The 27374-nt window shown below is 40.1% G+C and overlaps 1 protein-coding gene across 1 annotated transcript in view; it reads right to left on the bottom strand.

Annotated features, from left to right (window-relative positions):
- Window positions 1-27374, bottom strand: part of srgap3 (SLIT-ROBO Rho GTPase activating protein 3) — a 51195-nt gene that overhangs the window by 19286 nt on the left and 4535 nt on the right. The window contains exons 2-6 of the mRNA XM_068314388.1: window positions 16126-16321; window positions 10516-10678; window positions 7260-7322; window positions 1715-1900; window positions 397-525 (exon numbers count right to left, since the gene is read on the bottom strand). Coding sequence (XP_068170489.1) covers window positions 397-525; window positions 1715-1900; window positions 7260-7322; window positions 10516-10678; window positions 16126-16321 — 737 coding nt within the window. The remainder of the gene's footprint in view (window positions 1-396; window positions 526-1714; window positions 1901-7259; window positions 7323-10515; window positions 10679-16125; window positions 16322-27374) is intronic.

The raw sequence follows: 27374 nt of genomic DNA, 5'->3' as shown, positions 1-27374 counted from the left end.
TTTGTCCCATCGGAGCTTCCAAAATCAGCATTAACAAGGACAAACAAGTGAAACAGTGGCAGACGACTAAAAACTGAGAAATGGAATCCCTTGAAATCATCTGTTGAGAACATTCTTTAGTTGCTGCTTGATACTACAGATTACTGCACCTATCATATTGGTGTAGAAAGCAATCGGTTACAAACTTTGTGTTAAATTTGTTACAATAAATTTAGAAATCACAAAAATAATGACACACGTGCTAAACAGAGCGGCTTGAAAACAAACAGCTAACATGCTGAGAGTGAATACAACACAGGAGCAGATGGTGAGAAAAACCAAAGTGCTGCAGAGTTAAATCAACTTAAACCCCAGCTGAGACATGTAAACCAACACATGTGCCTTTTGCATACTCACATCAATCATATCAGAGACATCATGGATGTAATATTTTGCCACAACTGCATTTGTCGCCGCAAGGTTCAACAAATAGTCGTTCCGGGCTTTTGTGCATTTCAGCTTATTCTCGGAGTACTTGGCTTGTCTCTGGAGAGGAGAGAGGAGATAGAAATGATAAGCGGAAAAATCACCAGTGCAGGGAATTCAAGCAGGAAGGTTCGATTGTGTGCTCAGGCAGCTGCAGCTTTGGGACCAGCGGATAGCTAGAGATGACAGGAGACTTTGGTGATAGTAACATGTCAAACAGCACAGCCGGGTTTGCTTCCAGTCACTTTTCTGCAGATAACAGACATTGGCAACAAAGATTTTCAAGAATATTCACACAACTTGCATTTTAAAAGACAGAATTCTGGAGCAAAATTATTTGCTCCAGCTAATTATTTCCTGTGTATTTCACCATACATGGATTATACCTCCATTTTCACAATGGCTTTATGATGCAAATTGCAGGAGTACACTAAAGGAAAACAGATTAACTGTCCTTCCTCCTAGGAGCTTAGAAACAGGAAAGTGGGGAAGAGGAATAACTATTGCCACTCTGTTCTACATAGCACTCTCTGAGGATTCCAGCCTGAGAAAGAAGAAACACTTCCTTACTGACAGCCCTTTGATTCCCTGCACCTGAGAGATAATGGGGAGTTCATTTGCATTAAGGAATTCCAAAGAAGTTCCATAATAAGAAATGCTTGTGTGTATTGGGTTCCCACACTCACATTGCTGGCAGAGAAGACCGGTACTACTTTCTGCTCAGCGTGATGAAGACATAAAATGTACTCCTGAGAGTCTGTGAAATTATGTAGCTTTCTGTCTGCTGGTCTCTACTCTCAGTCTTTACAAACGGATCAAGCACATAGAGCTATTTATCAATGAACAGAACTGGACTGTAATAAACTCCTCAGTTAGATTTGAGAAGGAGCTGCAGAAAACTATTTTTTTGGTCACACAAACAAGAGAAACCAGTTGTGAACATAATAATTACATTTATCAGCTTTTTAGTCAGAATGAACGTCTAATAGCATAATATACATATCCAGCAAAGAAGAAGAACAAAAAAAAAAAGAATGTACTTTATTAATCCCCTTAAGGAACTTACTTATCATGTTCATACTGTGTGTATGTGTGTGTGTGTGTGTGTGTGTGTGTGTGTGTGTGTGTGTGTGTGTGTGTGTGTGTGTGTGTGTGTGTGTGTGTGTGTGTGTGTGTGTGTGTGTGTGTGTGCGTGTGCGTGTGCGTGTGTGTGTATAAACACAACATTACAGACTGTGATTATGCCCACCTTCTCTTTCATCTTCTCAATTTTCCTTACAAAGCTGCGTCTGGGCTGGCGGTCCTCGTGACGCAGGAGGTTCACGTTCAGATCACCAGACTTGCTGAACTGTTTCTCCTCCTGCTTCTCTGCATCCTTAAGCTTGATCTCTGCACTGATGCTCTCCGTGTGGTACATATGGTACGTTTTCATCACCTGCCAGAGTAGCACAACCGACAGGACGTTAAGGAGACTGACATGATTTAAACATACATTTCAGATCCTGTCAAACGACGTGACAATCAGAGGATTCCCTGGTTTTACAACCAGTACATTCAGGAGTTGCTGACTGAAAAAGACAACGGATAACTCATCGAAACGCATATAATTAATGTAAAATTAGAACTGGAAGTCAAGTAATTTCCACAATTTTTATAATGTCAAATATCTTCAGTTTCAACCCCTAAAATTCAGGAGTTGTTGTTTTTATTTGTCATAAAACAGAAACAAATGTTATCTTTGGGTGATGATGATAAACATCAGATATACTGAAAATTTTAATGTGGATTCTGAGAAACTAAGAATTTTTTCCTGTGTCTAAACATTTCACATGTTAAACAGTTAATCTGTGAATAAAACAATGTAAAACAATAGATTGATAATGACCGTGGTGCACTGGCGTCGTGCCCAGAGTGTCCCCTGCCTCACGCCCTATGCCAGCTGGGATAGGCTCCGGCTCCCCGTGACCCGCTACGGCGGATACAGCGGTGGTACATGACAATGAATGAATGAATTGATAATGAAAATTTTGTTTGGAAAATAATAAAGAGTACCGATAACAGGATACAGTAATAAAGTAAAAGGTTTCTATGATATACAACAATGATTACGACTTAACCACCAGTCCAAATGTAAAAACTTAAAACAACAACACGTCTTTATTTCTGCTCACATATCCACACCTGGACAATGACTCACATTAATACTGCTGTTGTGTTGGACACTATTTTCACTTCTCCAAATAGTGAAAATAGTGTCACCTCAATGCCATTTTCCTTCAAAAAAGGTTTGATTTGGACTTTTTTTGTGGTCTGCTGGATCCATTTGCGCTGCTGCACAGATGTCACTACATGTGAACTATTTTAAGAGACTCTAGCAGCTAAAGTTGAGTGGCTTTCCTGGCCACTTCATCATTTTTGACAGAAATGCTTCATTATCCATCACCTATTTTCTGTTTCCTTATGCAGCAGAGTGACAGCATTATTTTCTGTTCTTCGCAGTAACTTATTCAATTTGATCTCTACTAAAGATCTTCAAACACACTATCATCCAACCCCAGCATGATGTTGACAGGACTACAGTGACAGGATCCTTCATTAGACAAGACAGGAGCATCCTGAGTCTTTCATAATTCATCCCAGATGTTCAGTGAGACAGGCTCTCCTCTTGGAGGCTCATTCTTGAGCCTCATAAAAGAAAGTCCAGATGTGCAATGTGAGCGTTCACTATTTTATTTGGACACCTTGGGATGATGTCATTTATTATTTTCCTGTGAACAAGTACATAAGGCTCACTTAGTGATGAACTTGAGCTACAAAGTTTCTTTTATCTCCACGGGTGAATCTCATCAAAATAGTGTTTGTTGTTGGGCAACTTGCCACTATAATCTTCCACTGACCTACAACCCTGTAATGTTGACATTAACCAGTGTTCTCTATTTAGTTATTCCCTTTTCAGTGCTGGAATAAGAGCAACTCCTCTCCAGGCAACGTCAGACAACAACAATAACAGAATGACAAAAGTAAGAAAGAAAAAAGACATGTGAGGTAAAAAAATAAATACTTCAAATAAGAGCAAACATCTGTTCTCTACAATGGCGTAGTCTGTCCAAAACCAGAGAGACTATGGCATTATGAGCAACACTCGTTTCCTTCAAGGCATTCCTTCCTTCTGTCATTTTTAGATTCCTTTGATGATGTACTATATTTCAAGCAAGCCACTTTCAAGTTACCTGATGACAAGATCTGCAAGTAATTTTCAGAAAAACTGAATTTACGTAAGTCTATTTGATGTATTTAACTAGTCAGTCAGTTTGACTAGAATCTCTGACTGGCTCTGGGTAGGAAACTCTGTTTTTAGTTCATTCCCACATTGTCTCCTCCTAAATTATTATCTCATATCTCTGACTCACAATTATTTGCCATTTCTAAATCAAAAAGGGCTTGAAGGAATACTGCTACAAAAGACAAAGGCTGCCCCATCATTTAGTACTTGATTTTCCCAGATCACAACATAGAACCAGAGGATGACTGCAGCTTCTCTGTGGCCGCACCAAATTTCTAGTGCAAATTTCACCTTCCCACTTTACAGGAAAGAATAATAGGTGGGTCACGTTTCATGACATAAACTATGAAGGCTGTGTGTCGGGTAAAGCATGAGAAATGGAAATAATATTAAAATAGTAGCTACAGATTTGGCCAAAAACAATATCAAAAGTTATTGTTAAACTGTTGAAATGAATCTTCTTCTTCACCTTTCGGCTTTTCCCTTCAGGGGTCTCCACAGCGAATCAGTTGCCTCCATCTAACCCTGTCTTCTGCATCCTCTTCTCTCACACCAACTACCTTCATGTCCTCTTTCACTACATCCATAAACCTCCTCTTTGGTCTTCCTCTAGGCCTCCTGCCTGGCAGTTCAAAACTCAGCATCCTTCTACCAATATATTCACTATCTCTCCTCTGGACATGTCCAAACCATCTCAGTCTGGTCTCTCTGACTCTATCTCCAAAACCTCTAACATGTGCTGTCCTCTGATGTACTCATTCCTGATCCTATCCTTCCTGGTCACTCCCAAAGAGAACCTCAGCATCTTCATCTCTGCTACCTCCAGCTCTGTCTCCTGTCTTTTCATCAGGGACACTGTCTCTAGACCAAACAACATCGCTGGTCTCACTGCAGTTTTGTACACTTTTCCTTTCATTTTAGCTGAAACTCTTCTATCACACATCACACCTGACACTTTTCTCCACCCATACCATCCTACCTGTACACACTTCTTCACCTCTTTTCCACACTCTCCATTGCTCTGGACTGTTGACCCTAAGTACTTAAAATCCTCCACCTTCTTGATCTATTCTCCCTGTAACCTCACTCTTCCACTTGGGTCCCTCTCATTCACACACATGTACTCTGTCTTACTGCGGCTAACCTTCATTCCTCTCCTTTCCAGGACAAACCTCCACCTCTCTAGCTTCTCCTCCACCTGTTCCCTGCTCTCACTGCAGATCACAATGTCATCTGCAAACATCATAGTCCATGGGGATTCCTGTCTAACCTCGTCTGTCAGCCTGTCCATCACCATAGCGAACAAGAAGGGGCTCAGAGCTGATCCCTGATGCAGTCCCACCTCCACCATGAACTCCTCTGTCACACCTACATCACACCTCACCACTGTCTTACAGTCCTCATACATGTCCTGCACTGCTCTAACATACTTCTCTGCCACTCCAGACTTCCTAATACAATACCACAGTTCCTCTCTGGGCACCCTGTCATAAGCTTTCTCCAGATCTATAAAAACACAATGCAGCTCCGTTTGGCCTTCTCTGTACTTCTCTATCAACATCCTCAAAGCAAATACTGCATCTGTAGTACTCTTTTTTGGCATGAAACCACACTGCTGCTCACAAATGCTCACTTCTGCCCTTAGTCTAGCGTCCACTACTCTTTCCCATAACTTCATTGTATGGCTCATCAGCTTTATTCCTCTGTAGTTGCCACAACTGTTGAAATGAATATAAGATATAAAATAAGCAAGTGATAAACAACCCAATTTATAAAAATCATAGTTAATGCAAACTTTTCTTTCACTAAATATTCCTTTTTCCAGCAAAAACATGCTGCCAGTGGAAATAGTGGAGAACACAATGATTGAATAAATGACTGATTGAATGAAAGCTATTCATCAGCAATTTCTGAAAGAGATTTTCAGCATTGTTGTTAACAAAAGAACAATTGTGTTTTACACTGAAGAGCAGACATCAGACACAAGGTGCTGCATCAGAAAGATAAGCTGGGCTGAACCTTTATTCATCCCGACTGGGATATTAAATCAGTGTAGCAGGAAATTAAAAGACGTTCACGCCAAGGAAATTGGAATTTTACAGAAAATTGGCTTTTGCTCCATTTTTTGTGTCAGGTTTGGTATCAATGATGAGGCACACAGAACAGGGTCTGGACCCTCACTAACATTCTGCTGCAGAATCACACTGACAACAATATGTTAATAGCTTCAGTCTTGCATCTATCTTACCTCTTACTGACCAGCTAGGATTCCAAGAAGGATTTGTCTTTTGGCAGTCATTTAAAATACCACAAGGCAATCACCATACAGCCAAATTATTGATTTTGCCATTTATAAACGATTAAATGCTCACAAGGGTGCAATCCTTAAAAATTTATATACTTGTTGTTCCGTGAAAGTCAGACTTTTATGTCTGTCTGCAAATTGTAAAATTTTCCAATCATTTAGCTTCATTTGTACAGCTGGCAAAAACATTTTGTCCCAGAGAGCTTCACGATGGCATCATTTCAACAACAACAAATTTCTGCCCTTTGAAAATGATAAACAGAATCCAGAGACGAAAGATTTTTAAAAATCATGCAAGAAGACCCTAAAACAGGGATAGGCCATGATGGATGGAGAAGAAACTATTAAATGTGAAAATGTGAGCTCTACTGTATATTTTTTAACATTTTTATTAACTAACACAAAACTAATTTAACTGGTAAGGCTGATAAGATTTTCCTTTCAAAAGATTGTTTTCCTTTTACTATCATTTATGCACTTTGATAATCATAAGCTCTGTATAATACTGTCCTGTTTAAGCATCCAAATGTACAGATGGCAGGATCAGGGAGGGTTGCCAGCCCCTTTGGTAGTTTGACTCTCCTCACATTGCATGGATGAATAAGTCATCTAAGGCAGCTATGTCTTGTATTTGGTTTCCCCTCAGGGAACAGGAGATTGCTGAAGCAGCCTGGAGCTCATCCAGTTCTTGGCACAAAGCCCCCATCGATAAAAGCCAGACTCCATAGCGGTGCAGCACCACAGCGTGCACCGCATATGCTCATCGACCTATAACTGACACTTGAGTTCTGAGAGTTGTGACCAATTTGCGGTAGAATAAGGCAAAAGTTAACACAAAAAATGTAGACGCAGCAATATAAATAGAAATCTTATCATAAGCTTACAGGTCATTTAAATAAAACAGATAAGGTGAGCTTCAAAAACATCCTGTTTGTTAAAATTGCTCTATCATGTCATACGAATCTGACAGGAAAAAGATTTTAAATTTCACTTAAAAAAAGGAGGAATACAATTAAATACTAATTATGTGTGACATTGGCGCTGACACCCATCCAGCCCTTTTTTATTTATATCAACACTTATTGGAACCAGCTGTCGGATGACTACTTCGACAAAAAAGGAAAGAAATCAGGGACTGGATAAGACCAGTGTTGAAATGAGGGATGAGGAATCAATCTGTACAGATACGGTAAATGTGTAACTTACAGTGTAGAGTTCATTTGTCACCTTCACCAGCTCCTCGTGCATCTGGATCCCAATGTCCTTGCTCTATAAGACACAGCCACAAGAGAGAAAACAAACGACGTTTTAGGCTTCAGCTGTGATCTGCTTAGAACAAATTGCCATTTGTGCTGACACTGTGACTTGAGGGGTCAGAGAGAAATATCTTCACATTTATTTGGACAAACTGACACCAAAACTGGTGACGATATTCACTGACATCAGAGGATGAATCTCACTGACCTTGACAGTTTCCTGAGTTTACATCTGGTGGAACCAGTAGCTCAGTATTTCCACTTTTCAAACACTTTGAATCATTATTTTGCTCTCCATCCAACAGTTTGGATGTCTGGTATTCTTTTTGACTGTAAATCGTAGTTTTTATTCTAAACATGCTAGTAAATGAAACTAGGTGAAAGCCAAAAGCACAGTGATTGTTTCTGTTCTGGCTCCTTTTTCCAGTCAAACATTCTGTACTGCCCTGAAAACTTTGTTAGTTAAGATGAGACTCTCAGATCAATGAGATGGAATGTGGGGCTGTGAAATTCTTAGTACAGCACAGTACACATTTATATGTGACTAATAATTACACACTGACATATTATTTCTGATTATTACATTTTACATGGTACAACAGAGATTTGGCACCGAGTCCCAATCAGGCATGCATTGGTCTGAATGTGATAAATGTGGAGCGTCCTCAGAGAGATACAGCAGCTGGTGAATGGCATCTTTATGCATCAGTGGCTACAAAGTGAGACAGACTGCTGCAGAAAGGAGCAGGGGGGGGTTCAGCCAGCCAGTGAGACTGTGATGCAACACAATGCAAGAGCTTTGGCAGGTCATACATTCTGTGAGAGCCCTTATAGTAAGGCTGAATGTACGATTTGAATGGCTTCAAAAAAAAAAAGAAGCTCAGCATCACTTGCTGTTTTCCTTTAAGAAAATTGTTTCACTGGAGGGTCATGAGCATCAAGTAGACATAGGAAAATGTAACTTCTTCACATACTTGATTCTCTTACTTTAAACAAATCACTTGAGATTGTTTTCCTTGATTAACCAAAACCTCTTTTCCATAAAATGTAGAAATATTACTGGAACATTATTAAAAATTCTCTCATTTAAAGTTGTTATTTTGTGTTTCATAACTTGTAGAATTGTAACTTCAGCCCAAATAATGAGCTGTTGTATTGTGATTGCATACAACATTTAAATCTGTATTTTTTTGCAGCTTTCATTGGACAAGAGACGAAGTTCAACCTAACAAGCTACAAGTTCATCACATGGAAAAACAAACGCCCAGTTACCCCCTATTACCCCCAAAAGGACAATTTAGAGTCACTAGTACATCTCTGCTATGTGATTTTGGACAATGGGAAGAAGTACTGGAGAACCTGGATGAAACCTAAGCAAAATCTGAAAAGTCCCATGTTCCCTGATGGATTTGAACCGAGGACCTACTATGAGGCTGAATTCATACTGTATATATCAAGGCCTTGGGGCTTCCCATGTCCAACAATGGGGGAAGGCGGGAGCCAGGGACCGAAGGGCCATGGTCCAGGAAGAGGAGCGAAGCCTGGAGGAGGAGGGCCGGAGGGCAAGGGCAGTGAAGCTGGGGTCCCAGGGAGCCTGGACCAGATGGGACCTACCTAGGAGGAAACTCATCGGGAGATCTCTGGAGACTGGAGCCTTTCCGTATCTCCTCCCCCCTAAGAGCAGTCTATGATACACTGCCGACACCAGCAAACTTGCACAGGTGGGGCCTGAGGAAGGATCCACTGTGCAAGATGTGCGGGGTAATAGGAACCATGGCGCACATCCTGCACGGGTGTAAGGTAGTACTAGCCCAAGGAAACAAGTTGTGCCATGACAAGGTGCTCATGACACTAGCTAACACCCTGGAGCAGGAGAGATGCAAGAAAAGACAACCACATGGGAAAACAATGCTATCTATTTTGTTCAGGAGGGACAAAAGCCATCAGCCACAGTTTCAACAAGAAGCAACCTACTCCAAAATGCCCAGTCATGGGAAATGAAGGTACACCTGGGGGGAAGACTACAATTTCCCCAGGTTGTCAAGACAACCCTGAGGCCAGAAGTGGTAATGTGGTCTGAAGAGGCAAAGAAGGTCATCCTTGTAGAACTTACAGTACCATGGGAAGAGGGTTGTGAGCAGGGATTTGAGAGAAAGAGCACCAAACACCAGGATCTCTTGTATGACAGCAGTGATTGCAACAATGGCTGTTCCCAGCCGAAGTCGGCTGTAGAGGATTCCCTGCCCAGCTATTGGAATAAAATGGAGGGAGAAAAAGACAGGAGGTCGCAGGATGGGGGAGGCAGCAGAGAGAGCCTCTTGCTGGTTATGGAGCAAGAGAGAGGAGCTTTACTGGAAGCCAAGAGGAGGAGATGGGCAGTGATTTGGCCACCACTGCTGGTCCCCCAATGGGAGGATGTCGTGGTTCAGGGTCGAAACACCTGATGATCTTGGTTATCACCTGATGACATCAACTCCTCCTGGCCAAGGCTACATTTACCGAAAGTGAATGAAGGAGAAACATCTTTGGATGTAATTATAATCAAGATAAATATAATTTATATGGTTCAACTTGATGAAGTTTCTGTCAACACCTGCGCTTTCTATACTTTATCAATTTGTCACATCAAATAAAAAATCATCAACAGGTCTTTCATTTCATTCTGATTACCTTTTCTCTAGAGATCAATGATGTTTGATCTCATTTATTGCCTTCCCAGTGTGTGTGTGTGTGTGTGTGTGTGTGTGTGTGTGTGTGTGTGTGTGTGTGTGTGTGTGTGTGTGTGTGTGTGTGTGTGTGTGTGTGTGTGTGTGTGTGTGTGTCGGGCAGGGAGGGGGGGCAGAAATATCTGAATGGAGCAGAATAAGCAGACCGCAGCTCACCTACAGGAAGGACTGCAAGGTGAAAACAGGGCTCTGATGTTTGGACAAGACCTCAGTCATCTGTGCTATGTGCTGACATTGAGCCAAATGTTCACTAGTTGGAGAAACAAGGTGCTGCACTGGTTTTGGTCCAGGGGGTCTCAGTTTCACGTCTCCTCACATCATTTTAACTATTCTCATCTCATACACTGTGCTGATGTTTACTGACATAAAGGTAACAATATGAGGCTCATTATGGAAAAGTTTCTTCAATCTACATGGTCTCTGAACTTTGACATTTGAAGGCTGGTTATTAGAGAGAAGAAGGAAACAAAAAGGGCTGACCTTCTTGAAGAGGCGGATCACATCCTCGCTGATCTGAGCCAGGCGAACAATGACATTGTTGGTGTAGATGTCGCTGAGGGTGGCGTGGTCACGGCTCTCGCGTCTCGTCTGATTAAGCACCAAGTACCAGCAGTTCACCGAAGACAGCAGGTGTTGGTCTTTTCTGAAAGCAGGGGGAACATTGATTTGTTTTAATAAGCAGGTTAGTCAAATTTCAACCAATGACAGGAAAAATAAATGGATTGAAAAAGTTACGTCACTTCATCCAGCCGGGTACATGAATGACTGAATCAAGGCTCTTTACTAAATATCTACAAAATTATACACTTCTTAGCCTGACAAATAGGATTCTACAAGAGAAGTCAGGAAATCAAAAAAGCGATGATCGCTCCTCTTCTGTAACTCATAAATGTCTGTAAAGAGCTGCATCAAAAATTCCAAACACGTTTCAGCTCAGACTGACAAACTGACATTGCGGTGAGGGTTTGATGAACAATTTCTTTTCTTCATCTCCCATTTTGATGTTGGCCTCAGTGAATGAATTCCACCCTCATTTTAAATAATGCTCTGTTCAAATGAGGCATCAATTAATGCATAATGCTGGTGACCATAATGATGCAGAGACCCATGGGCCCTGATTGCTGTATAATCAGTTTAAACCGTCTCCGCCTCAGGTGCTTTCAAATAGAAAGACCAAGACATTAACTGGGGACACGCACACATACACATAATCCTTTTATACCCCCACCATCGTCTGGTTCCTATCGGAACATTAATCAATCAACCAGCCCTGAGGAGGAGACAAAGAGAGACAGTGAGAGCAAGTGAGACAGCGAGAAAGAGAGAGAGAAAATGGTAGGAGAGAGGAAGAGCAGGGTGGGGGATAGAGTTTCATTGTGGACCAGAAAGAAGGGATGAGTACCACTAACATCAATGATTCCTCCAATCAGAGAGCGTCCACAAGACTAATCACATCTCATAAAGTCAGTATCTAATTACACCAGAGCCTTTTATTTTGCCTTTTTTTTTCTTTGACTCTCACCCTAAACAATCATCAATCGGACTAACTGGACACAGCAGCTTCATAACATCTGCATGTGGCAACAAAAGGATGGCACTTGTAGTTAACGTCCTCAATCCCCATATTACTGGGCCTCAATCTTCAACACTGGATTAGCAATTTGGTCCTGAGAAGAATTTTGTCTCAAAGGCTAATTCACCATAAGAAAACAATAATGGTGAGTTGAATGCACATTGAAAATCCAGCAATCAATCTATTCTATGTTCCACCCTTGCATTCAAGAAGCAAGAATATAATAATTAAACTGGACATGATTGATCGGCTGTGTCGGAAATCTGATGAACCCAACTGACAGACAATAAACACAAAGGATAGGATTTTATTTTCCAACAACACAGGACCTAATTCAACAACATTGCCATTCGCTCCACTTGGATGCCCTTCTCCTATAGTCTCACCACCCCTCATGTTTTACCAGTTCTGGTTGAGCGACATATCTTCCTGTAAGGAATGCAGCTCCTTGGTGTGTAATTGCTGTTTGCTGTTAAGAGGTTTAAGGATTAAACATCTCCACTCGCTGCTAATCCCTAAAAGTGGTCAGAGATGCTTCATCACATCCCTAAGCGCACCCAATATTTGCCCATTTTCATCCTTCCGCTCCTTCCGCCCAGGAGGTAAATCCGCTGCCCTCCTCTGATATTTGAAAGTGCTGCAGTCCCAAAATATAAGCTACTAAGTGTTGCTTTTGTCACTTTTTTTGGGTGTAAGCAGATGTAGCTCTGACTTTAGAAGAGATAAAAAACATACAAAAAATACCTTCTCCCATCTTTACTCCCACTTCTCCATACTTAATTCTTGTAAAAAGCTGAAAGCAGATGAAATCCTATGGTCAATTAACCTACAGGGCTTCAAAAGGGGTTGGTTTTGGATCCCTCCGAGCCCTCTGTGTTTCTACACAGGATATCATTAACATGCAGAAGGTAAACGATGAGCTCTGAGAGTCTCTGGAGATGTGGGAGGGAAGAGGAGGAGGAGAGTGGAGTGCGGCTCTCTGGCATCCTGTTACATCCGTCTCATCCTTCAAAGCATCGTCTGACTCTCTCAGTGGTTTTCTACTGGATCTGTGCTTCCTCACTTCTCCTGTGAGTCAGAAACATACATGCAGTATCATCTGAGATCCACATGGAAGATCAGATGCAGGGAGAAGTGAACTGATAAAAACATCTACAGTCAGAGACTGATGATGACGACAGGGTTCACCCATAATGTGAATGCCTTGAATAGGTAAAACCATTGCATTTAACAGTGCACATGTATCAGCCATGGTTGCACTGGATCACCAAATGTGGTGTGATGTGTCTGATCCAGGATTTCCTAAAGAAAGTGTGGATTTATTGACCCAGGACTCGGGTCTGTGAAGGCCTTTAATCCCCTCCACACTGCCTGCCTCCTGCTTATCAATGAAACAGCTGAGGAAGAGCAGACAGAGCCAAAGTGTTTAAAAAGACAAGGAGAATGTGGGCACACGCCTTGCCATTTTAATTCTTCATGGCTCTGTATCAAGCGAGGCTTCAATATGCTTCATTGTTGATTTGCACATCATTTGGTCTCTTTCCTTTTTCCTTTTCATGAGGCGACACTGCAAGTATTTGATAATGCACAGCTGCTCGTAGGGTCTGCAGCAGAGCCTCAGTGAGCAGGAGAAAGGGACTGACAAGATCTGAAAAACAAAGTGGAAACCAGTTAATCTATTGATGATGAACATGCTGACTTCCTCCAGCTGAATACTTGATTTAGAATGGACTGCTCTGTTAAAGGAAACCAAGTCTGGCTTGATGCATTTCAACCTTTCACACATTGCACCTCCTGACAGCAGCCATGAGTCAACAACAATCATAAAGGGACTAATGCTTCCTGTACATTTGTGTCAGCAATTGAAGTACATAATCACACTCTTCAATACTTATTAGAAATTTCCTGGATCAATGAAATCCTTTTCAAAACTTTGCCTTGTTCAATGAACAGAGATACCTCTTGAACATGATCTGGCCCTGTGAAGATATCGAAGCCCCTCCAACCTCGCTGGCTCCCAAAACCAATCACTTAAATAAACACCAAGAGACAAATGCACGAGCACACACTGACTGAGTTGAACACGACTGCAAGCCCCCTCTTATCTTACTCCGACAGGGTATTTTACATGTCAATATCGCTTGAGCTTCTATCTTCCTTCCTTTCTGATGGTGCCGTCTTAGGTCTGAATATGTCTGCAAGATAGAATGACATTACGTATCCACTCCATTTTAATGGAGAACATTATGAATGTCATTCAACCTGAAATGTTAGCCCCATTATAAAAATTAAGTTACAGTAGCTACTGTCTCTCAGGAATCATGAAGAAGCAAGGAAAAGGAAGCGTTGCACTATGTAGCACAGCAACAGCAGCATAAACCTGGTAAGTAACCTCTCAGTGATTCTTTTTCTTGTGGCAAATAAGTTGAAGAATGAAATGATCCTTTGGGTCGCTGGCAGCGGAGCTGCAGTAGCTGTAAATCACAGCAGCGTTCAGCTTGCTAATGAATGTGCACCGGAAGGGCTCGACACACACAGACTGTGGAGTGATTCAACATCACATATGGAGTCCATCTTGGTCAAGAAGGGTTCATTTTATTGTGCTGTGTGATTATATATAAATCAAATGTATATGTATGCACAGAAGGCTGCTTCTGAAGCACTCCTCTACAACGCAGCAGAGCGCAGAGCTTGAAGTACAAATTCAGCCTCAATGAAAGACCATGACAAGAAGGTCAAAGTGTGTTGGGAGGGGGATCACTGATCTGTTATAACTGATATAATATCAAGTCAAAGATTACAGAGACTACACAAAAGAAGTAAATTTCTGCAGAAAAAAAGAGGCTTGAAATGGTTTTGTGTATTTTTAATGGTGCATGGTCACTTTAAATGAATGGTTCATTGTTATAACAGTTCAGAATGGAAAAAGAAAAAAGAAAAACTTTCTTTTGTATTACATAATTGAATGTTGCTGTATGAATTTTAGGTAACACAGACTGATTGAAACTGACACCCTCCATAGCATGACACCCATGGTTGTTACCTCAAACCGGCACTTCCTCTGTGGTCTGATAAAGCTTCAATTTTTGAGGCCCTGTTGTTTGGTCCTTTCACGGTTTTGGAGGGTCTGTGTGGTCATCAGGAAGTAAAATATCAGACAATTGAAACCTGTGTCAGAGGTCCGCGTGTTTTTTCTTCTGCTTGTCTTTCAGTGTGTGAATAAGATCAACTGTACGGCCCAAAGGTTGAGCCCCCATGTCTCTGCAGCAGCACACCCCTGTCTACTATCAGTCACATGCCAGAGTAAAGCATGTCTGCTTGAACACAGCTGGTCTCAATTATCCAGCCAAATCCCACCGGACACACACTCTCACACATTGCTCTACTTCATACAGTACCATAAGTGTTTCTGTGATCTTAAATGTTCAAATATTTCAATATTATTTTTACTTAGCTGACATATTTTGCAATTGTACACCCACTGTAACAAAGTAATCCTATCACTCTATGTGCACACATAAATATACAGTATGTAGGCCAATATTCATATACCAGAGGGGACTCCTGGAAAAATTGAACAGGATTACAAAAGTACTGCATGCACACAAACTGTGTCTTGCATGCTACACTGACTCAAACCTTCCTGAAATAGCTGATTTTGGGAGATGTGCCTAATTTCATGCTCTGCGTGAATAATGATTCAATGTGTTGGTGCTCGTTTTTGTCCGGATTGCTTCTTAGATTTTGGTCTGTGTGGAGTGTGAGGTAATTCTAAAGTGATGATATTCAGTGGCCTGAACTATTTCTTGATCACTTCACTTTTCTTGTCTTATACTTTGCATTTGTTTCATCAAGAGTAACAATACAGATTATATATATATATATATATATATATATATATATATATATATATATATATATATATATATATATATATATATATATATATATATATATATATGTGTGTGTGTGTGTTATATGTAACAGCCAATAAATACCAAGTAATATCATGTTCTCATGGCTTACATATGTAGGATAATCAATAACTTTACTTCGCAGTATTTTCAAGAAAAGTTCTAAACATTTGGTTTATGCTTATCTGAGGCTAAGCCAGGTTTGGTTGTTGTGAGAAAACGTGGATCATTACAATTAGCATCTCTGTAGTGATCTTTGTTGTCTGCTGCTCCGAGAATTTATATGGAACATATAGCATGAAAATTGTGAAGTCTTCTTCTAAACTAAAAAAAATATCAACACCAGGTAATCCACAGACTAAAACATGAATCATAGGCGAGAGGGAGGTTATTTCCCACTTTGTGGCCCTGGCAACTTGTCAAGGGTGCACCCCCTCTCACCCAATGCCAACTGAGATAGAACCCAGCTGCCCCTTGGAAGGATGAGTGTGATAACATTTCGTGCTCACAAAAATATTTCAATGATCCACAGAAAATCCAACAGCCCACTCAGGAATGAGCCACAAAAATGACGGCGTAAAGTGTGCAAAAGTTTAAACTCACTTGAACTGCTGGTGCTCCCTGGAGCTGCGGATCTTGGAGGAGAACCTCTCAGCCAGTTTCTCTAAGCTGCGTGAGTATTCCAGCTCGATCTCTGCCTTTCGGCGGAAGAATTCTTGCAGGTCTTGCAGCAGCTGGATCCGAGACTCAGACTGTTGCTCCAAGCATTTGAACTGCTCCACCAGCTGGTTCCGGATCTCTGTCCATCAAAACACCAGAAAAAATTATTATATGAGTCAGAACTTTCACTATTCTGGAAAACATTCACTGGTAAAACATGTTAATTAATGCATTTATGTGAAGTTTATTATATCATTACTGTAATTAATGGACATTTTTTAACATAGTCATATGAAGTTGTGGGTGTAATTGATCAATTACAATACAGAGTCCATCAGTCTATTTGGTACTTGATATTTTTTTCATGTTGATTTTTGAACACAAAATTGTTGAGAGTGATTAATCAGCCCCTATAACAAACATGAAAACACTTCACAAACATTTATAGGACTGCTGACAGGCTGTTCCAGCAGGGTTCCAGCTAAATCTGACATCAGGTGCTGTCTAAAAACTTCTGGACCAAACACTGATATTCAGAGGATAACTGCATTTAGTTTATCTCCAAAAGCTTAACTAACTCAATTACACTAACTTGAAAAATATCTCACTATCAAGCACCTTTAAGATTCTTGAAGAATCGTTGCCCTATGACTTAAGGATGCAAAACAAAAGGAGAGCATGAGCTTATTTCCAATTGTCTGTAAAACATTATAGTGCTAAATTTTGTAGGTACTACATAGGTATATTTTACAAGCACAAAATTCATTACGATGAGAAGCGAAGCTCCATGCAAAGTAAATACAATGACCCATGAATATAATAAGACTGTACGTTGTGGATGCAGGATCAAAATGGTTTCAAGAGAAGCTAATAAACACCCACAAACGCTTCTTCTAAAGAGGAGCCAGTTGCTGACATGCAGACTTCAGACCCTTCGTACCAGTGGGAAAACATGAGAGAATCCTGATCCATCTTTGTAAAGCTGTCAACAGTAACGGATCCTTTGCTCTGGAACAGCAAAATGACCATTTCACAGGACAAAATCCTGACAGAGCTCCAATAAACAGGATGAGTGGTTTTTACTCTTGACAAGACGAAGGACACCTCACAAGCTAATCAGCAGACTTGATCTTGCATATGATCGCCATCTCATCTCATGCAAAAGATGATCCATCCTCATATAAAAAACACTGTTAACTCACAGTTCAGTTACTAACAGAATTTAAAGATCCAACATTACAGTACAGCCAGTTGTGGTTTCATCATGGTGTTTATCTTCTTATTGATTGATTTATTTTCATCTTTCGGAATTCCGCAAATGAATCCTTTTGATGACAAAATAAAGAAGAGTGCTTCCTAGATTTCTTTGCACGATTTTAAATTTATTCATGTATGATGATGAATTCCAACAGGGTTACAGGATCACATTTTGTACCCTGTCTCCAGTACAGAATATATTCAGCTCTTCCTTAAAGCTTCTGCTTCAAATCACCACAAAACGTCTACACAAATGCATTTGAAAGCAACAAAAAACAAAAAAAATTCCAAAATGTGTGTCACTGCATGTTGTGACATCCTTGAATTGCAACACCATTGCAGGGTTTTCCACTGCATAATAGGGCCAAAGGCTGGATACTATTTATCTGAGCCGAGGCAGTGACACTGTTGGGTGAACAAACTGCTGACTGAATGGTGAAACCGCAGCAGTGAAACACACTTTCCACGTTTCCCTGCCGAGGATCTCTGTCTTTGAATTGAAACGATGATTGTGAGTGTTGTGTGGGTCAGCTTTTTCTCTCCCTGTGATGTTGTGCCGTCTGGCCTCAGCCTCAAGCAGCATGCTTCTGTGGTTAACCATCATCCCCAGCCATCCCCTTCATCAAAGGGCCACCCTCTCCCTCCCAACTCTGAGAGATGGAAGTTTTGTTTTTAGTGAAAGCCCTGAACTACTCTTCAGTCCTGTCAGGAATATCTTTCCTTCTCAGACTTTGAAGATTCGCTCCTGTTGTGTTTTCAGTATAAAACAACAGTCCCAATGCAGGTGAGCAGAGAGAAGCCCATCAGGAACGTCACACTGATTTAACATTAGTTACAGGGGAACACTTCAGAAACACTTCTTCCACAGAAAGGGGAAATCTGAACCAGCAGCTGTAGTTCTGCACTTTGACAGAGGAGTTTGGAAAAATAGGTCATGCACACCAGAAGTGTGCCCTTCCCTTGAGCAAACGCAGAATTATTCCTTAAGTATTCCCAGCTCTTTGAGTGGCTTCATTGGTTGTGGTTTACACAAAGTGAATGACTCCTCTTTGGCTCTTTTCAATATGTGAGGAGGAGGAATGCTGTGAATGTCGGCATGCAGCACAAGTGAAGACAAATGTTTATCTTTTTGACCACAGCTAAAACAAGCCCCTTGTGCTTTTATTTCAGTGCTTACATCAAGGAATTCTTCCGATATTTGTAATTGTCTGATCTGATTGCTGCAGGTAAAGAAAAGAACAGACCAACATTTAAATCGCAGATAAAACATTGAGCAAGTTTTCTGACACCAAGCAAACCGTTACTGGTCAAAACCACCAACAAATGAAAAGCTTTATGAGCTACTTATAGCTCTTCTCTGTGTTATGTATGTAATACATAACTAAAGGACATGCGGTTTGTGTTGAGCAACCCATGTCATGCATGGCATGTTGACTTGGATGCAGCTTTAGGAGATGTTTCATTTTCATCTGAGGTGATCTGAATTCAAAAGAACAACTTGCTTCTGAGCTATAATAATGTACAGATAAAGCAGCTTGTTCCCCCGATGGGTCTCACAATGACCGTACATATGTCATGTTTAATGATCAGAGTGTTCAAGAGCAAAACCAGTCAATGCATTATTAAAGCATGGACTCATTACCGATGCTCTCTGTTGGACTTAAGGATAGGCCAGAGCTCCGTGTGCAGGAGAGACTATTTATAACTAACCAAAACAACACATCTCCGGTGATTCACAGTGAAGTTAAAGCATCATTGTAGATGCTTCACTAGGTGTGCAGCTATTTGCCACTGCAGACCTACTGTGTGTGCCACCACTCTGACTTACTCAGTCTTGTTTTGGGTGGAGAGAGGGTGGGGTTAGCTTGAGAAAAGAATGAGGGGGGAGCTGCTGAAATATGATCAAACTAACATGAGATCATATATAGGAAGCCTTTATCTTTGTAACATTATCTTTTTCATTTAAAGCCTCATAACAACCTATAGGACCATGTCAAAGACACTTAAGTGTGACAATAGCCAGTGTAATTTTGTGTGAACTTAAATTCTTTGCAATAAAAATTGTCTTTCCAAGTTACACAAACATTTTTATTTTTTTCCTCTGTCACTTACTTGTTGACTATTCTTAAACACTGTGTGTTTAGCACTCAGCTCACCCAGCTGTTGAATCCATTAAATATAATCATGGTCCAATGCATTTCCATAAAAATTTCATAATAACTTCCCTAATCAGTGGTTTTCTGTGGCACCACACGGATGATGGAGAACTATCATGACATGTGTCAGAGTTAGACTTTTTTTTTGTTGTTTTGAGGTTGAATTATCTGCAGACAACCGCAGTTTAAAATACACATTTATCTGAATGCACTCAGTTAATTAAATTTAATAAAAAAAAGTGGAAAGTCTGCTGATTGCTGTGAGATTTAATGATATGTCTGAGCTCCAAGGTAAAATTTTAACATTCATTCTTCAGAGCTTAATTATTACATATATTGTAGATGACAGATGAGTGTATAGTCATGACACTTCACATGGCTGACCCCAAATACTTAGTTCACCCAAATATAAGATCTCTGCTAAACCATGGACAACTGAAACACAATATCTTTCCTTGTTGTCTCAGAGGCCGGAACTGAAAGCAAAGTGGTCGAGCGAAAAAACTGAAACTGAAAACAATGGCAGGATGTTGAAGATCCCTGAACTTTGACCCCAAAAGAGTTGACAGCTTTGTTATAGACCAGAATGAAGATTTCTGACACAGAAGCTAATTAATTTTGGAACAATGTTTAGTGATTAAATCACTGTCTACTGGAGATGTGCTCCACATAAGATCAATTATGGTGATGATAAACATTGAAATTAAGTCTGAAATTTGGTTCAGAGATAATGAAAACACTACAAAACGATTCTAGTTCTACGAGCCCCTGTCCAACTTGTTACAAACGTGTGCATGAACTTCCTCTACAGCTGGATGATGACAACTGGATACAGGGCAAATATTACAAAAGTAATTTTTGCTTTTTCTAGAATTTGTTGCAGTCTCCCTGATTGACACATAACATGAAAATGTACCGCTTTGATGCTTTTCACATTTTATTTGAACTGCACCAAAAAACATCTATCACCCATGTCATTATAACACGTTGTCTGAAATTGTAATATTGAGTTACAGTACATCGTGTGACCTGCAGTTGAAACTGTGACCACTTCCTCCAAACTGTATCACAGCCCAGCAGTGTTCCTGCATGCATTCTTAGCACCTACTTCATGTTCATATGTCAATGAGGATGGCTCAGTTTTATTGAGAACCTTGTCTTGGTTACCAAGTCTGACATTTCAAATGAAGAAAGGTCAAAAACTGAGTTTCTGACCAATATGAATACTCAAATGAGACTAAACACACTCTTGTGTGACTGTTTAATAGTGTTGTACATAAGGAGTGAGAAGGCGCTGTGGCACTTTGTCAAAAATATGAGTGTTCTGGAGGATATAATGGCAGTTTGAAAGATTTTCATGGTTATTTCTCAACTTTTTTCCCCCTACTGAAGTGTGTATTCTCAAAACCACAAATATTTTAAAGCTAGAATGCAATTCAGTCTCGAATGGATGACGTTATTAATGCATAATCTCACCATATCTTTAATTTTTAATTTCTTGCCTCCCTCAGGCAAAAGGCAGTGCAGCACAAAGACGGCCAACAACCTCCCAAACAGATGTAGAAGAATAAAACAAATCCTACGGGGCGTTCCGACAGTTCATCGGCACTTAAAATGAGAACAAGGCATTATTTATTTTTCTAAAAGCCTCAGCATTCTACTGCAGTCAACTGAAAAAATAAGCGGTGATGCACTGGTGCAAGGCTGCAGATTAAGAGGGCCTGTGATATACTGATGCAGTGTGGTGAAACTGGAGCACTGGGGTTTTCTGCAGAGCACCCTAAGGTGAGCAGGTGATAGCGAGCTGCGAGGAGCAGCAGGAAACCAGCAAGAAAAGGTGAGCTAGATCACTACACTGCAAGATAATGAAGATAAAATATTATCTATAGTGAGGCTTGATTGTATACATGCCTTTTTTACAAACATTATTGATTGAAATGCTTCAATCAATGAATAATATGCATTGATCTCAACTGTTTTTTTTAGTACTCTATATATTACATATTGTATATTAATGCAGTGACTGTTAAGGAAAGAACCACTTGCCTCCATGTACTGGTAAAAAGGTAAATTATATATCACATATGCTTCAGAAGGTATTTGACAGTTTGAATATAATGTCCTGTGGCATTCACATCACCATGCAACAACACACAAACTATGTCTACAAGCAAACACATCAGACAAAAGCTGCTCGGAGCCAAATTCATTAAACTAATCCCCAACTCAGCTCTGCAGTATCTGGGCTCGACACTGCAGAGCCCGATTCACATGAAAAACAGAGACAAACAAACCTTATCCAGACTTTAATTCACTCTTCCTGTCCATCGCACCAACTCTCATAATTCAAGTTCCAGTCGTTAAACTAATCCCAATTCTCTGGTATTTCTTTTCTAATCCCCTAATGATTAATGCAGGTTTGGATTCATGAGGGCATGCTCTTCACGTCACTGCAGGTTCTTCTCTGTCTGTCTCTATCTCATCCATTCTCTCATTAGTTCAGACGGCTGCAGCACAGGCACTTAGAGATAAGACAACAAAGCTGTGGCTAATCAATGGCTGGAGCAGAGGTGAGCTGATGGAGCTTCCGACAGCAAGATGCCACCTGTCATTCTGCAGATCATCCCCACCTCTTCTGCCTCCTAATTTTCTGCTGGTTATCTAGTATGTCTACTGTCAAACTAAAAAATCAATTTAGACTCTGATGACAAATTTCATCAAATGAGTTTGTCTTGGGCACCATTTCCCACAATGACATACACCAAGGTTGTGTGCTCTCATTAAAATGTACCCTTCTGATCATTGTTCTGGAAAACAATTTGTGACAGTCTTCTCATGTAAGCCTCTAAAACTATTAGTTTACAGGAAAGCACAATGTGTTTCCTTTCCATTTCCCTTCACAGTGAAAAACTCTTCACTGCTGCTCCCTGACATTCATTCGGTTGTATTGTCAAAGTCAGTCTGATGCTTCAAGGAAGCCTTAGCATGAGCTACAGCAAGCAACACGCCCTTTCACAGCCTTGCTGTCCATCATTGCTGTATTCAGGTTCCAGCTCTGCAAGACCAGACTGAGAGGTATCTCCATGGAAACAGGGGTGTGCACTAGTCCACATAGAGCTTCTTATTGGAGGAGAGTTGCAGTCTGATGGCAGGAGTGAGGAGGAATACAAGGATGAATAGAGAGAGTCGAGGTATAGATCTGCCTGTATTTACGATAAGGCAGCAGGATCAACAGCAGGGCAACTTCTACTGGACAAAAGAAGATTATTAAATTATTAAATTAAAGATTTAATTAAAACTAGAGTTGATAAAGCAGACGTTTAAATATATGCTCTGTGAAATTGCAACTAAAGATGCATTTCAGTTTTTGCAGGTTTCGTGATGAATTTCACTTATTCTGTTACACAATATAGAGAGATCATTGACTGTAAATTACAATTACAGTAAAATAGAAATAAGAAATTACTGCACATGGAAAGTCACAACAGTTTCCCCATTATGTCATTGCACCTGAAGGCAACGGACTCATGATGGTTTGATCCTAACTATGACTTCTTGAACATGAAAATCTGCTCTTAATGTTTGAATGTGTGAAAATGAGTGTCTTTCTGCTTTAGGTCATTTGTCAGACCAAACAATAAATTAAAACAGGGGTTTCCAAACTTTTTCCTGTAAGGGACACATAACTTTTCACTTCTCCAATGGGTGGCCGGGTCAGTTTGTCACAGAAAAACTGTTATGATCGCAGGGATGTAAACATTTATTGTCTTCCAGAACCAAATATTAATAACCCTTTCCAGTTAGTTATGTCATTTGGGAAGGCGGGATAGAAGTCCATGAGACTGTTAGGCTTGAATGTGTCTTTCAGAACATCACAGTTCTGTAACTCAGTCAATTCAACCTGATAAGAAGGCTGGGCTTCATCAATGTCGGCAACAAAGGAGTTCTGCATTAGCAGGTAGTTCACAGAATCGCACACGGAACTCCACCTTCAGCATTTCCAGTGCTTCCACACACCTTTCAGCTGGGAAAAGGATCACTGGGCTCTCTCCAGAGAGCTATTGGGTAGCAGGGAGACAGAGGGGTTTTTTTTAATTTTAATTTACTATACTGATCCCCGTAGGGACACACATTGTTAGTTAGTTGCGTGCACATACACATTAGTCGCATGCACATACACATTAGCGTGTACTGGCCCATAACACACACACACACACACACATAGAGGGTCTGTAAGCATGCAGTTTAGAGGGGTGTAAAGTAGCGGGCATCTCCTTCATGGTGCTTCCTAATGAGCAGCTTATAAAGGGGACAGCGCCCTTGCTCAAGGGCGCCCTTGGCAGTGGTCAGGAGGTGAGTTGAATACATGTCGCAAATAAGTGTCCCCTGGCCTCGTAGCTGCAAGTGAAGGCTGTTCAGCATTTCTGTCACATCTGTTAAAAATACAAGGTGCCATTTCCATTTTGGATCAATCAGCTCTGGAACCGTTTAGTCAGGGAGCATTTTTCTGGTACTGTTCAGGGAGCCGTGACAAATATGGAGGCAGGCCACATCCGGCCCGCGGGCCTTAGTTTGGGGACCCCTGAATTCAAGTATCTAACTTTGGGCTTTAATAATAAAAATTGGGCTTTTTACAGATTTTACAAACAAAACTATTGTTTCAATAAGAATATACTAAATAATAAATGAAATGATCAAATAAATCAGAACTGAAGCTAATCATCAGTTAATGCCCAACTTTGGTCCTCAGTACTAATGAGACTGCTGTGCCACATTTACTTCTATTTCTAACATCACTGCTGAGTGAGAGGGATTTGTGGGTCTTAAATAGGTGCACTCTTTAATCATCTAAAGTAATTAGTGGGATGTGTATTACACTAGTCCATAATAAAGTTAATTTAACAGGTCTCATGCCTACACTACAAGATCTTAACTACTTATATTCTTGGGTACTGACATATTCATGCTGCTGTTATTTTTGTAGCTGCCCTCTCCTTGTTTTGTAAGGTTACTACTACTAGGATGGTTTCATTTCTGACTTTGACTATTGCTGCATCTCATGATATAGAAATCTGTGCACTCTCAAATGTGAGTATAAGAAAGAGTGATTATGTGGGTGACTTCATGTAACAGTGGTTTGAGTGTCTCCCTCCCAAAAACCCTTGAGCAAAGCAAAAGACAATACTTTCATTTGGCTGTCATGACAGGGGAATAGCACATTTCATAATGTCATCCAGAGGAAATGCTTTCACATAGGTCACATTTTTAAGGATATTACATGTGGTAAAAATGAACAATTTGATGTGGACTATTCAAGTTGCCTAGGTTTGGGGATTTGAAAATGGAACCCTCTTCTAATTAGTTAACCTCTTTCTTTTTTCTTTGATTCATTGCTTACCTAATTAACATGTTCCTTCTTTACCATTTCACTTCATCCGTCTCCTTCTCTTCTGGTTTTTACTCAGTGTGTGAACCACAGCTCATCCCTGACATGGGTGTTATTACTAAATAATTACTGGCCCACTCGTGTATCTGTGCATCTGAATTTACTACATTCTACATTACATAATCATTCGGTTGTTAATCGACATAACTGTTCGTGGGGTTTTCAGAAGTTGCCTTACTGACTGCTTCAGTGGCAATTTAATAATAATAATAATAATCCACCTTTATTCGTCCACACAATGGGGAAATTATGTTTTCCACTCCAGTTTTTTTGGTACCACTCCACTCAATTTGGTACCTTATTCCACATTCTGAGGCTGTGAAGGATAAAAATGTTGCATGAAGCGTCCACTAGCCTGCTGACAGTATGGCCATGTCCTTCTTTAATATCGTTTGTTTGTGAGTCCAAACAATTAAGGTGCTTCCTGGGACAAATATTTCGAAAGGAAGTGATTAGATTTCATGTCAACCAGTCCTCCAGTCTGAGCCATGACAAACCGCTATGCTCGGTCTGTTTGCCTCACACCTAACAGTGAAGCTTTACTTCCATCTGCCCTGAGTGCCAAGCAGTAATTGAGGTGAAACAACATTAACATCTGTGTTACTATAAGAATGCTGATGAATTTATGATGTCCCTCTACTTGTTTTGTTTATTATATTATCAGTACTAATATGCTTGTTACATGATAGCTGCTCATGGATTGTGACAAAAAGCAGTGTTGCTTCTTTATCCTGTTTAATATCTAAAGCTTTTAGTCACAAACACAGTTGATTAATATTATTTGTGACATTTCAAGATAGATCTGTTGTCAGATATACAGACGAGCAGTGGTTGTAGTCATTCATTCAGATTCAAAGAGTATTTACCAGTTCAATTACATCAGTAGATACAAAGTACGTATATACCATATTTGCAAGAGCTGTAAAAAAAAAAAAAGTAGTGCTGCACTGCAATGATAAATATAGAGAAGAGTAACGGTCCAAGGCTGCTCCCCTGGGGTACTCTACAATGTAAGAATTTAGCACAAAAAAAAAAAAGTTAGTAAACAATGATTGCATTCTCTTAGATGAATAATTACTGATCCAGTTGATTTCAGTTTGACAAAACCCATGTGAAGTATAACACAAACAGTAGTAACCATCAATTTCATTAGTTTACTTTTGTCAAAGACTTGTTTTTATTATTCTACTTGAGAAAATACAAGAGGGTACAAAACAAGCATCAATTCATACATTACTTATTATTTAACGCTCGTCTGGTTTGTCAGATCAATTGATATAAATTAAAAGTCTCCTGGGTAGATTTTAAGGCCTCATCAAACAGCAGCACATTACTAGACTGTAATAGTATGTGTTTTTGAAAACTACATTTCTCCAGAGAGCTCTTATGAAATTATTTCACCATAGACAACTGAATAGAATGAAAAGAGACACCATGCTCTAACTGACACCAAATAACTATGAGACTGTTTTGTTGCTGTTTAAATGACTTGTCTATTTATCAGTGTCAATAGACAAACCAAAAAAAGAAGTATTCTGAGACTGTGTTAAATAACAATCAATGCCTGGCAGATCGCACATTTCATGAAAGGCTGATTATCTGTTGAATCCTTGTGGAAAGGCCAGAACAAACTCTCAGTTTGTTCTGGCAGCTGCTTCCATTGGAGTTTCACAGAGGCTGGAGCAGAGTCACTAAGAGAGTCGTGATTTATGGTGGCAGACTGAAGATGACAGCTAAGTTAACTGTCAATTTGTTTTTATCCGTTTGTTTTTAGTTGTTTTTAGAAGAATTACAGCCCAATGTGAATCTTGTTGTTGGTCTAACACTTGGTTAATACGTTGGATTGCTATAATGAGTAAACACACTTTTAAAAAGTACACCACCAGCAAATTTCAGTAATTCCGTGACCAAATCAATCCATTAAAGTGTTCAATACTTTTACATTTGTGAAGTTATAGCATTCCATATCACTCAATGCTAAATGACAAACAATTCAATACTGAAAAAAAAAAGACATAATAAATTTGGTAGAGGGTATGAGAATTATCTTAATCTCTCATCCCACTTCCCCTATGACACTCAACTGAACATGAACATGAAACTCATGACCAACTTTTTGCATAAAGAATGGAAATAAACACAAGAAGATCATTAAAAATAGCAAAGCACACAACCCCTTAAATCAGCAGAAAGATTATTTAGCCAGTGAGGTGTTGGAGATTCATTTTGTTACTGTTGGACGGAGTCCAAACTGTCCTCAACAAAAAGCAAACCATCTAAGAAGGGTCCTGACAGTGAAAGAGAGCCATTAAAGCAAGCTATCTTAACTGAGT

The sequence above is a fragment of the Antennarius striatus genome, chromosome 5 (assembly GCF_040054535.1).
Source record: "Antennarius striatus isolate MH-2024 chromosome 5, ASM4005453v1, whole genome shotgun sequence".
Classification (NCBI taxonomy): Eukaryota; Metazoa; Chordata; class Actinopteri; order Lophiiformes; family Antennariidae; genus Antennarius; species Antennarius striatus.
This window is presented reverse-complemented; position numbering and strand designations above follow the sequence as displayed.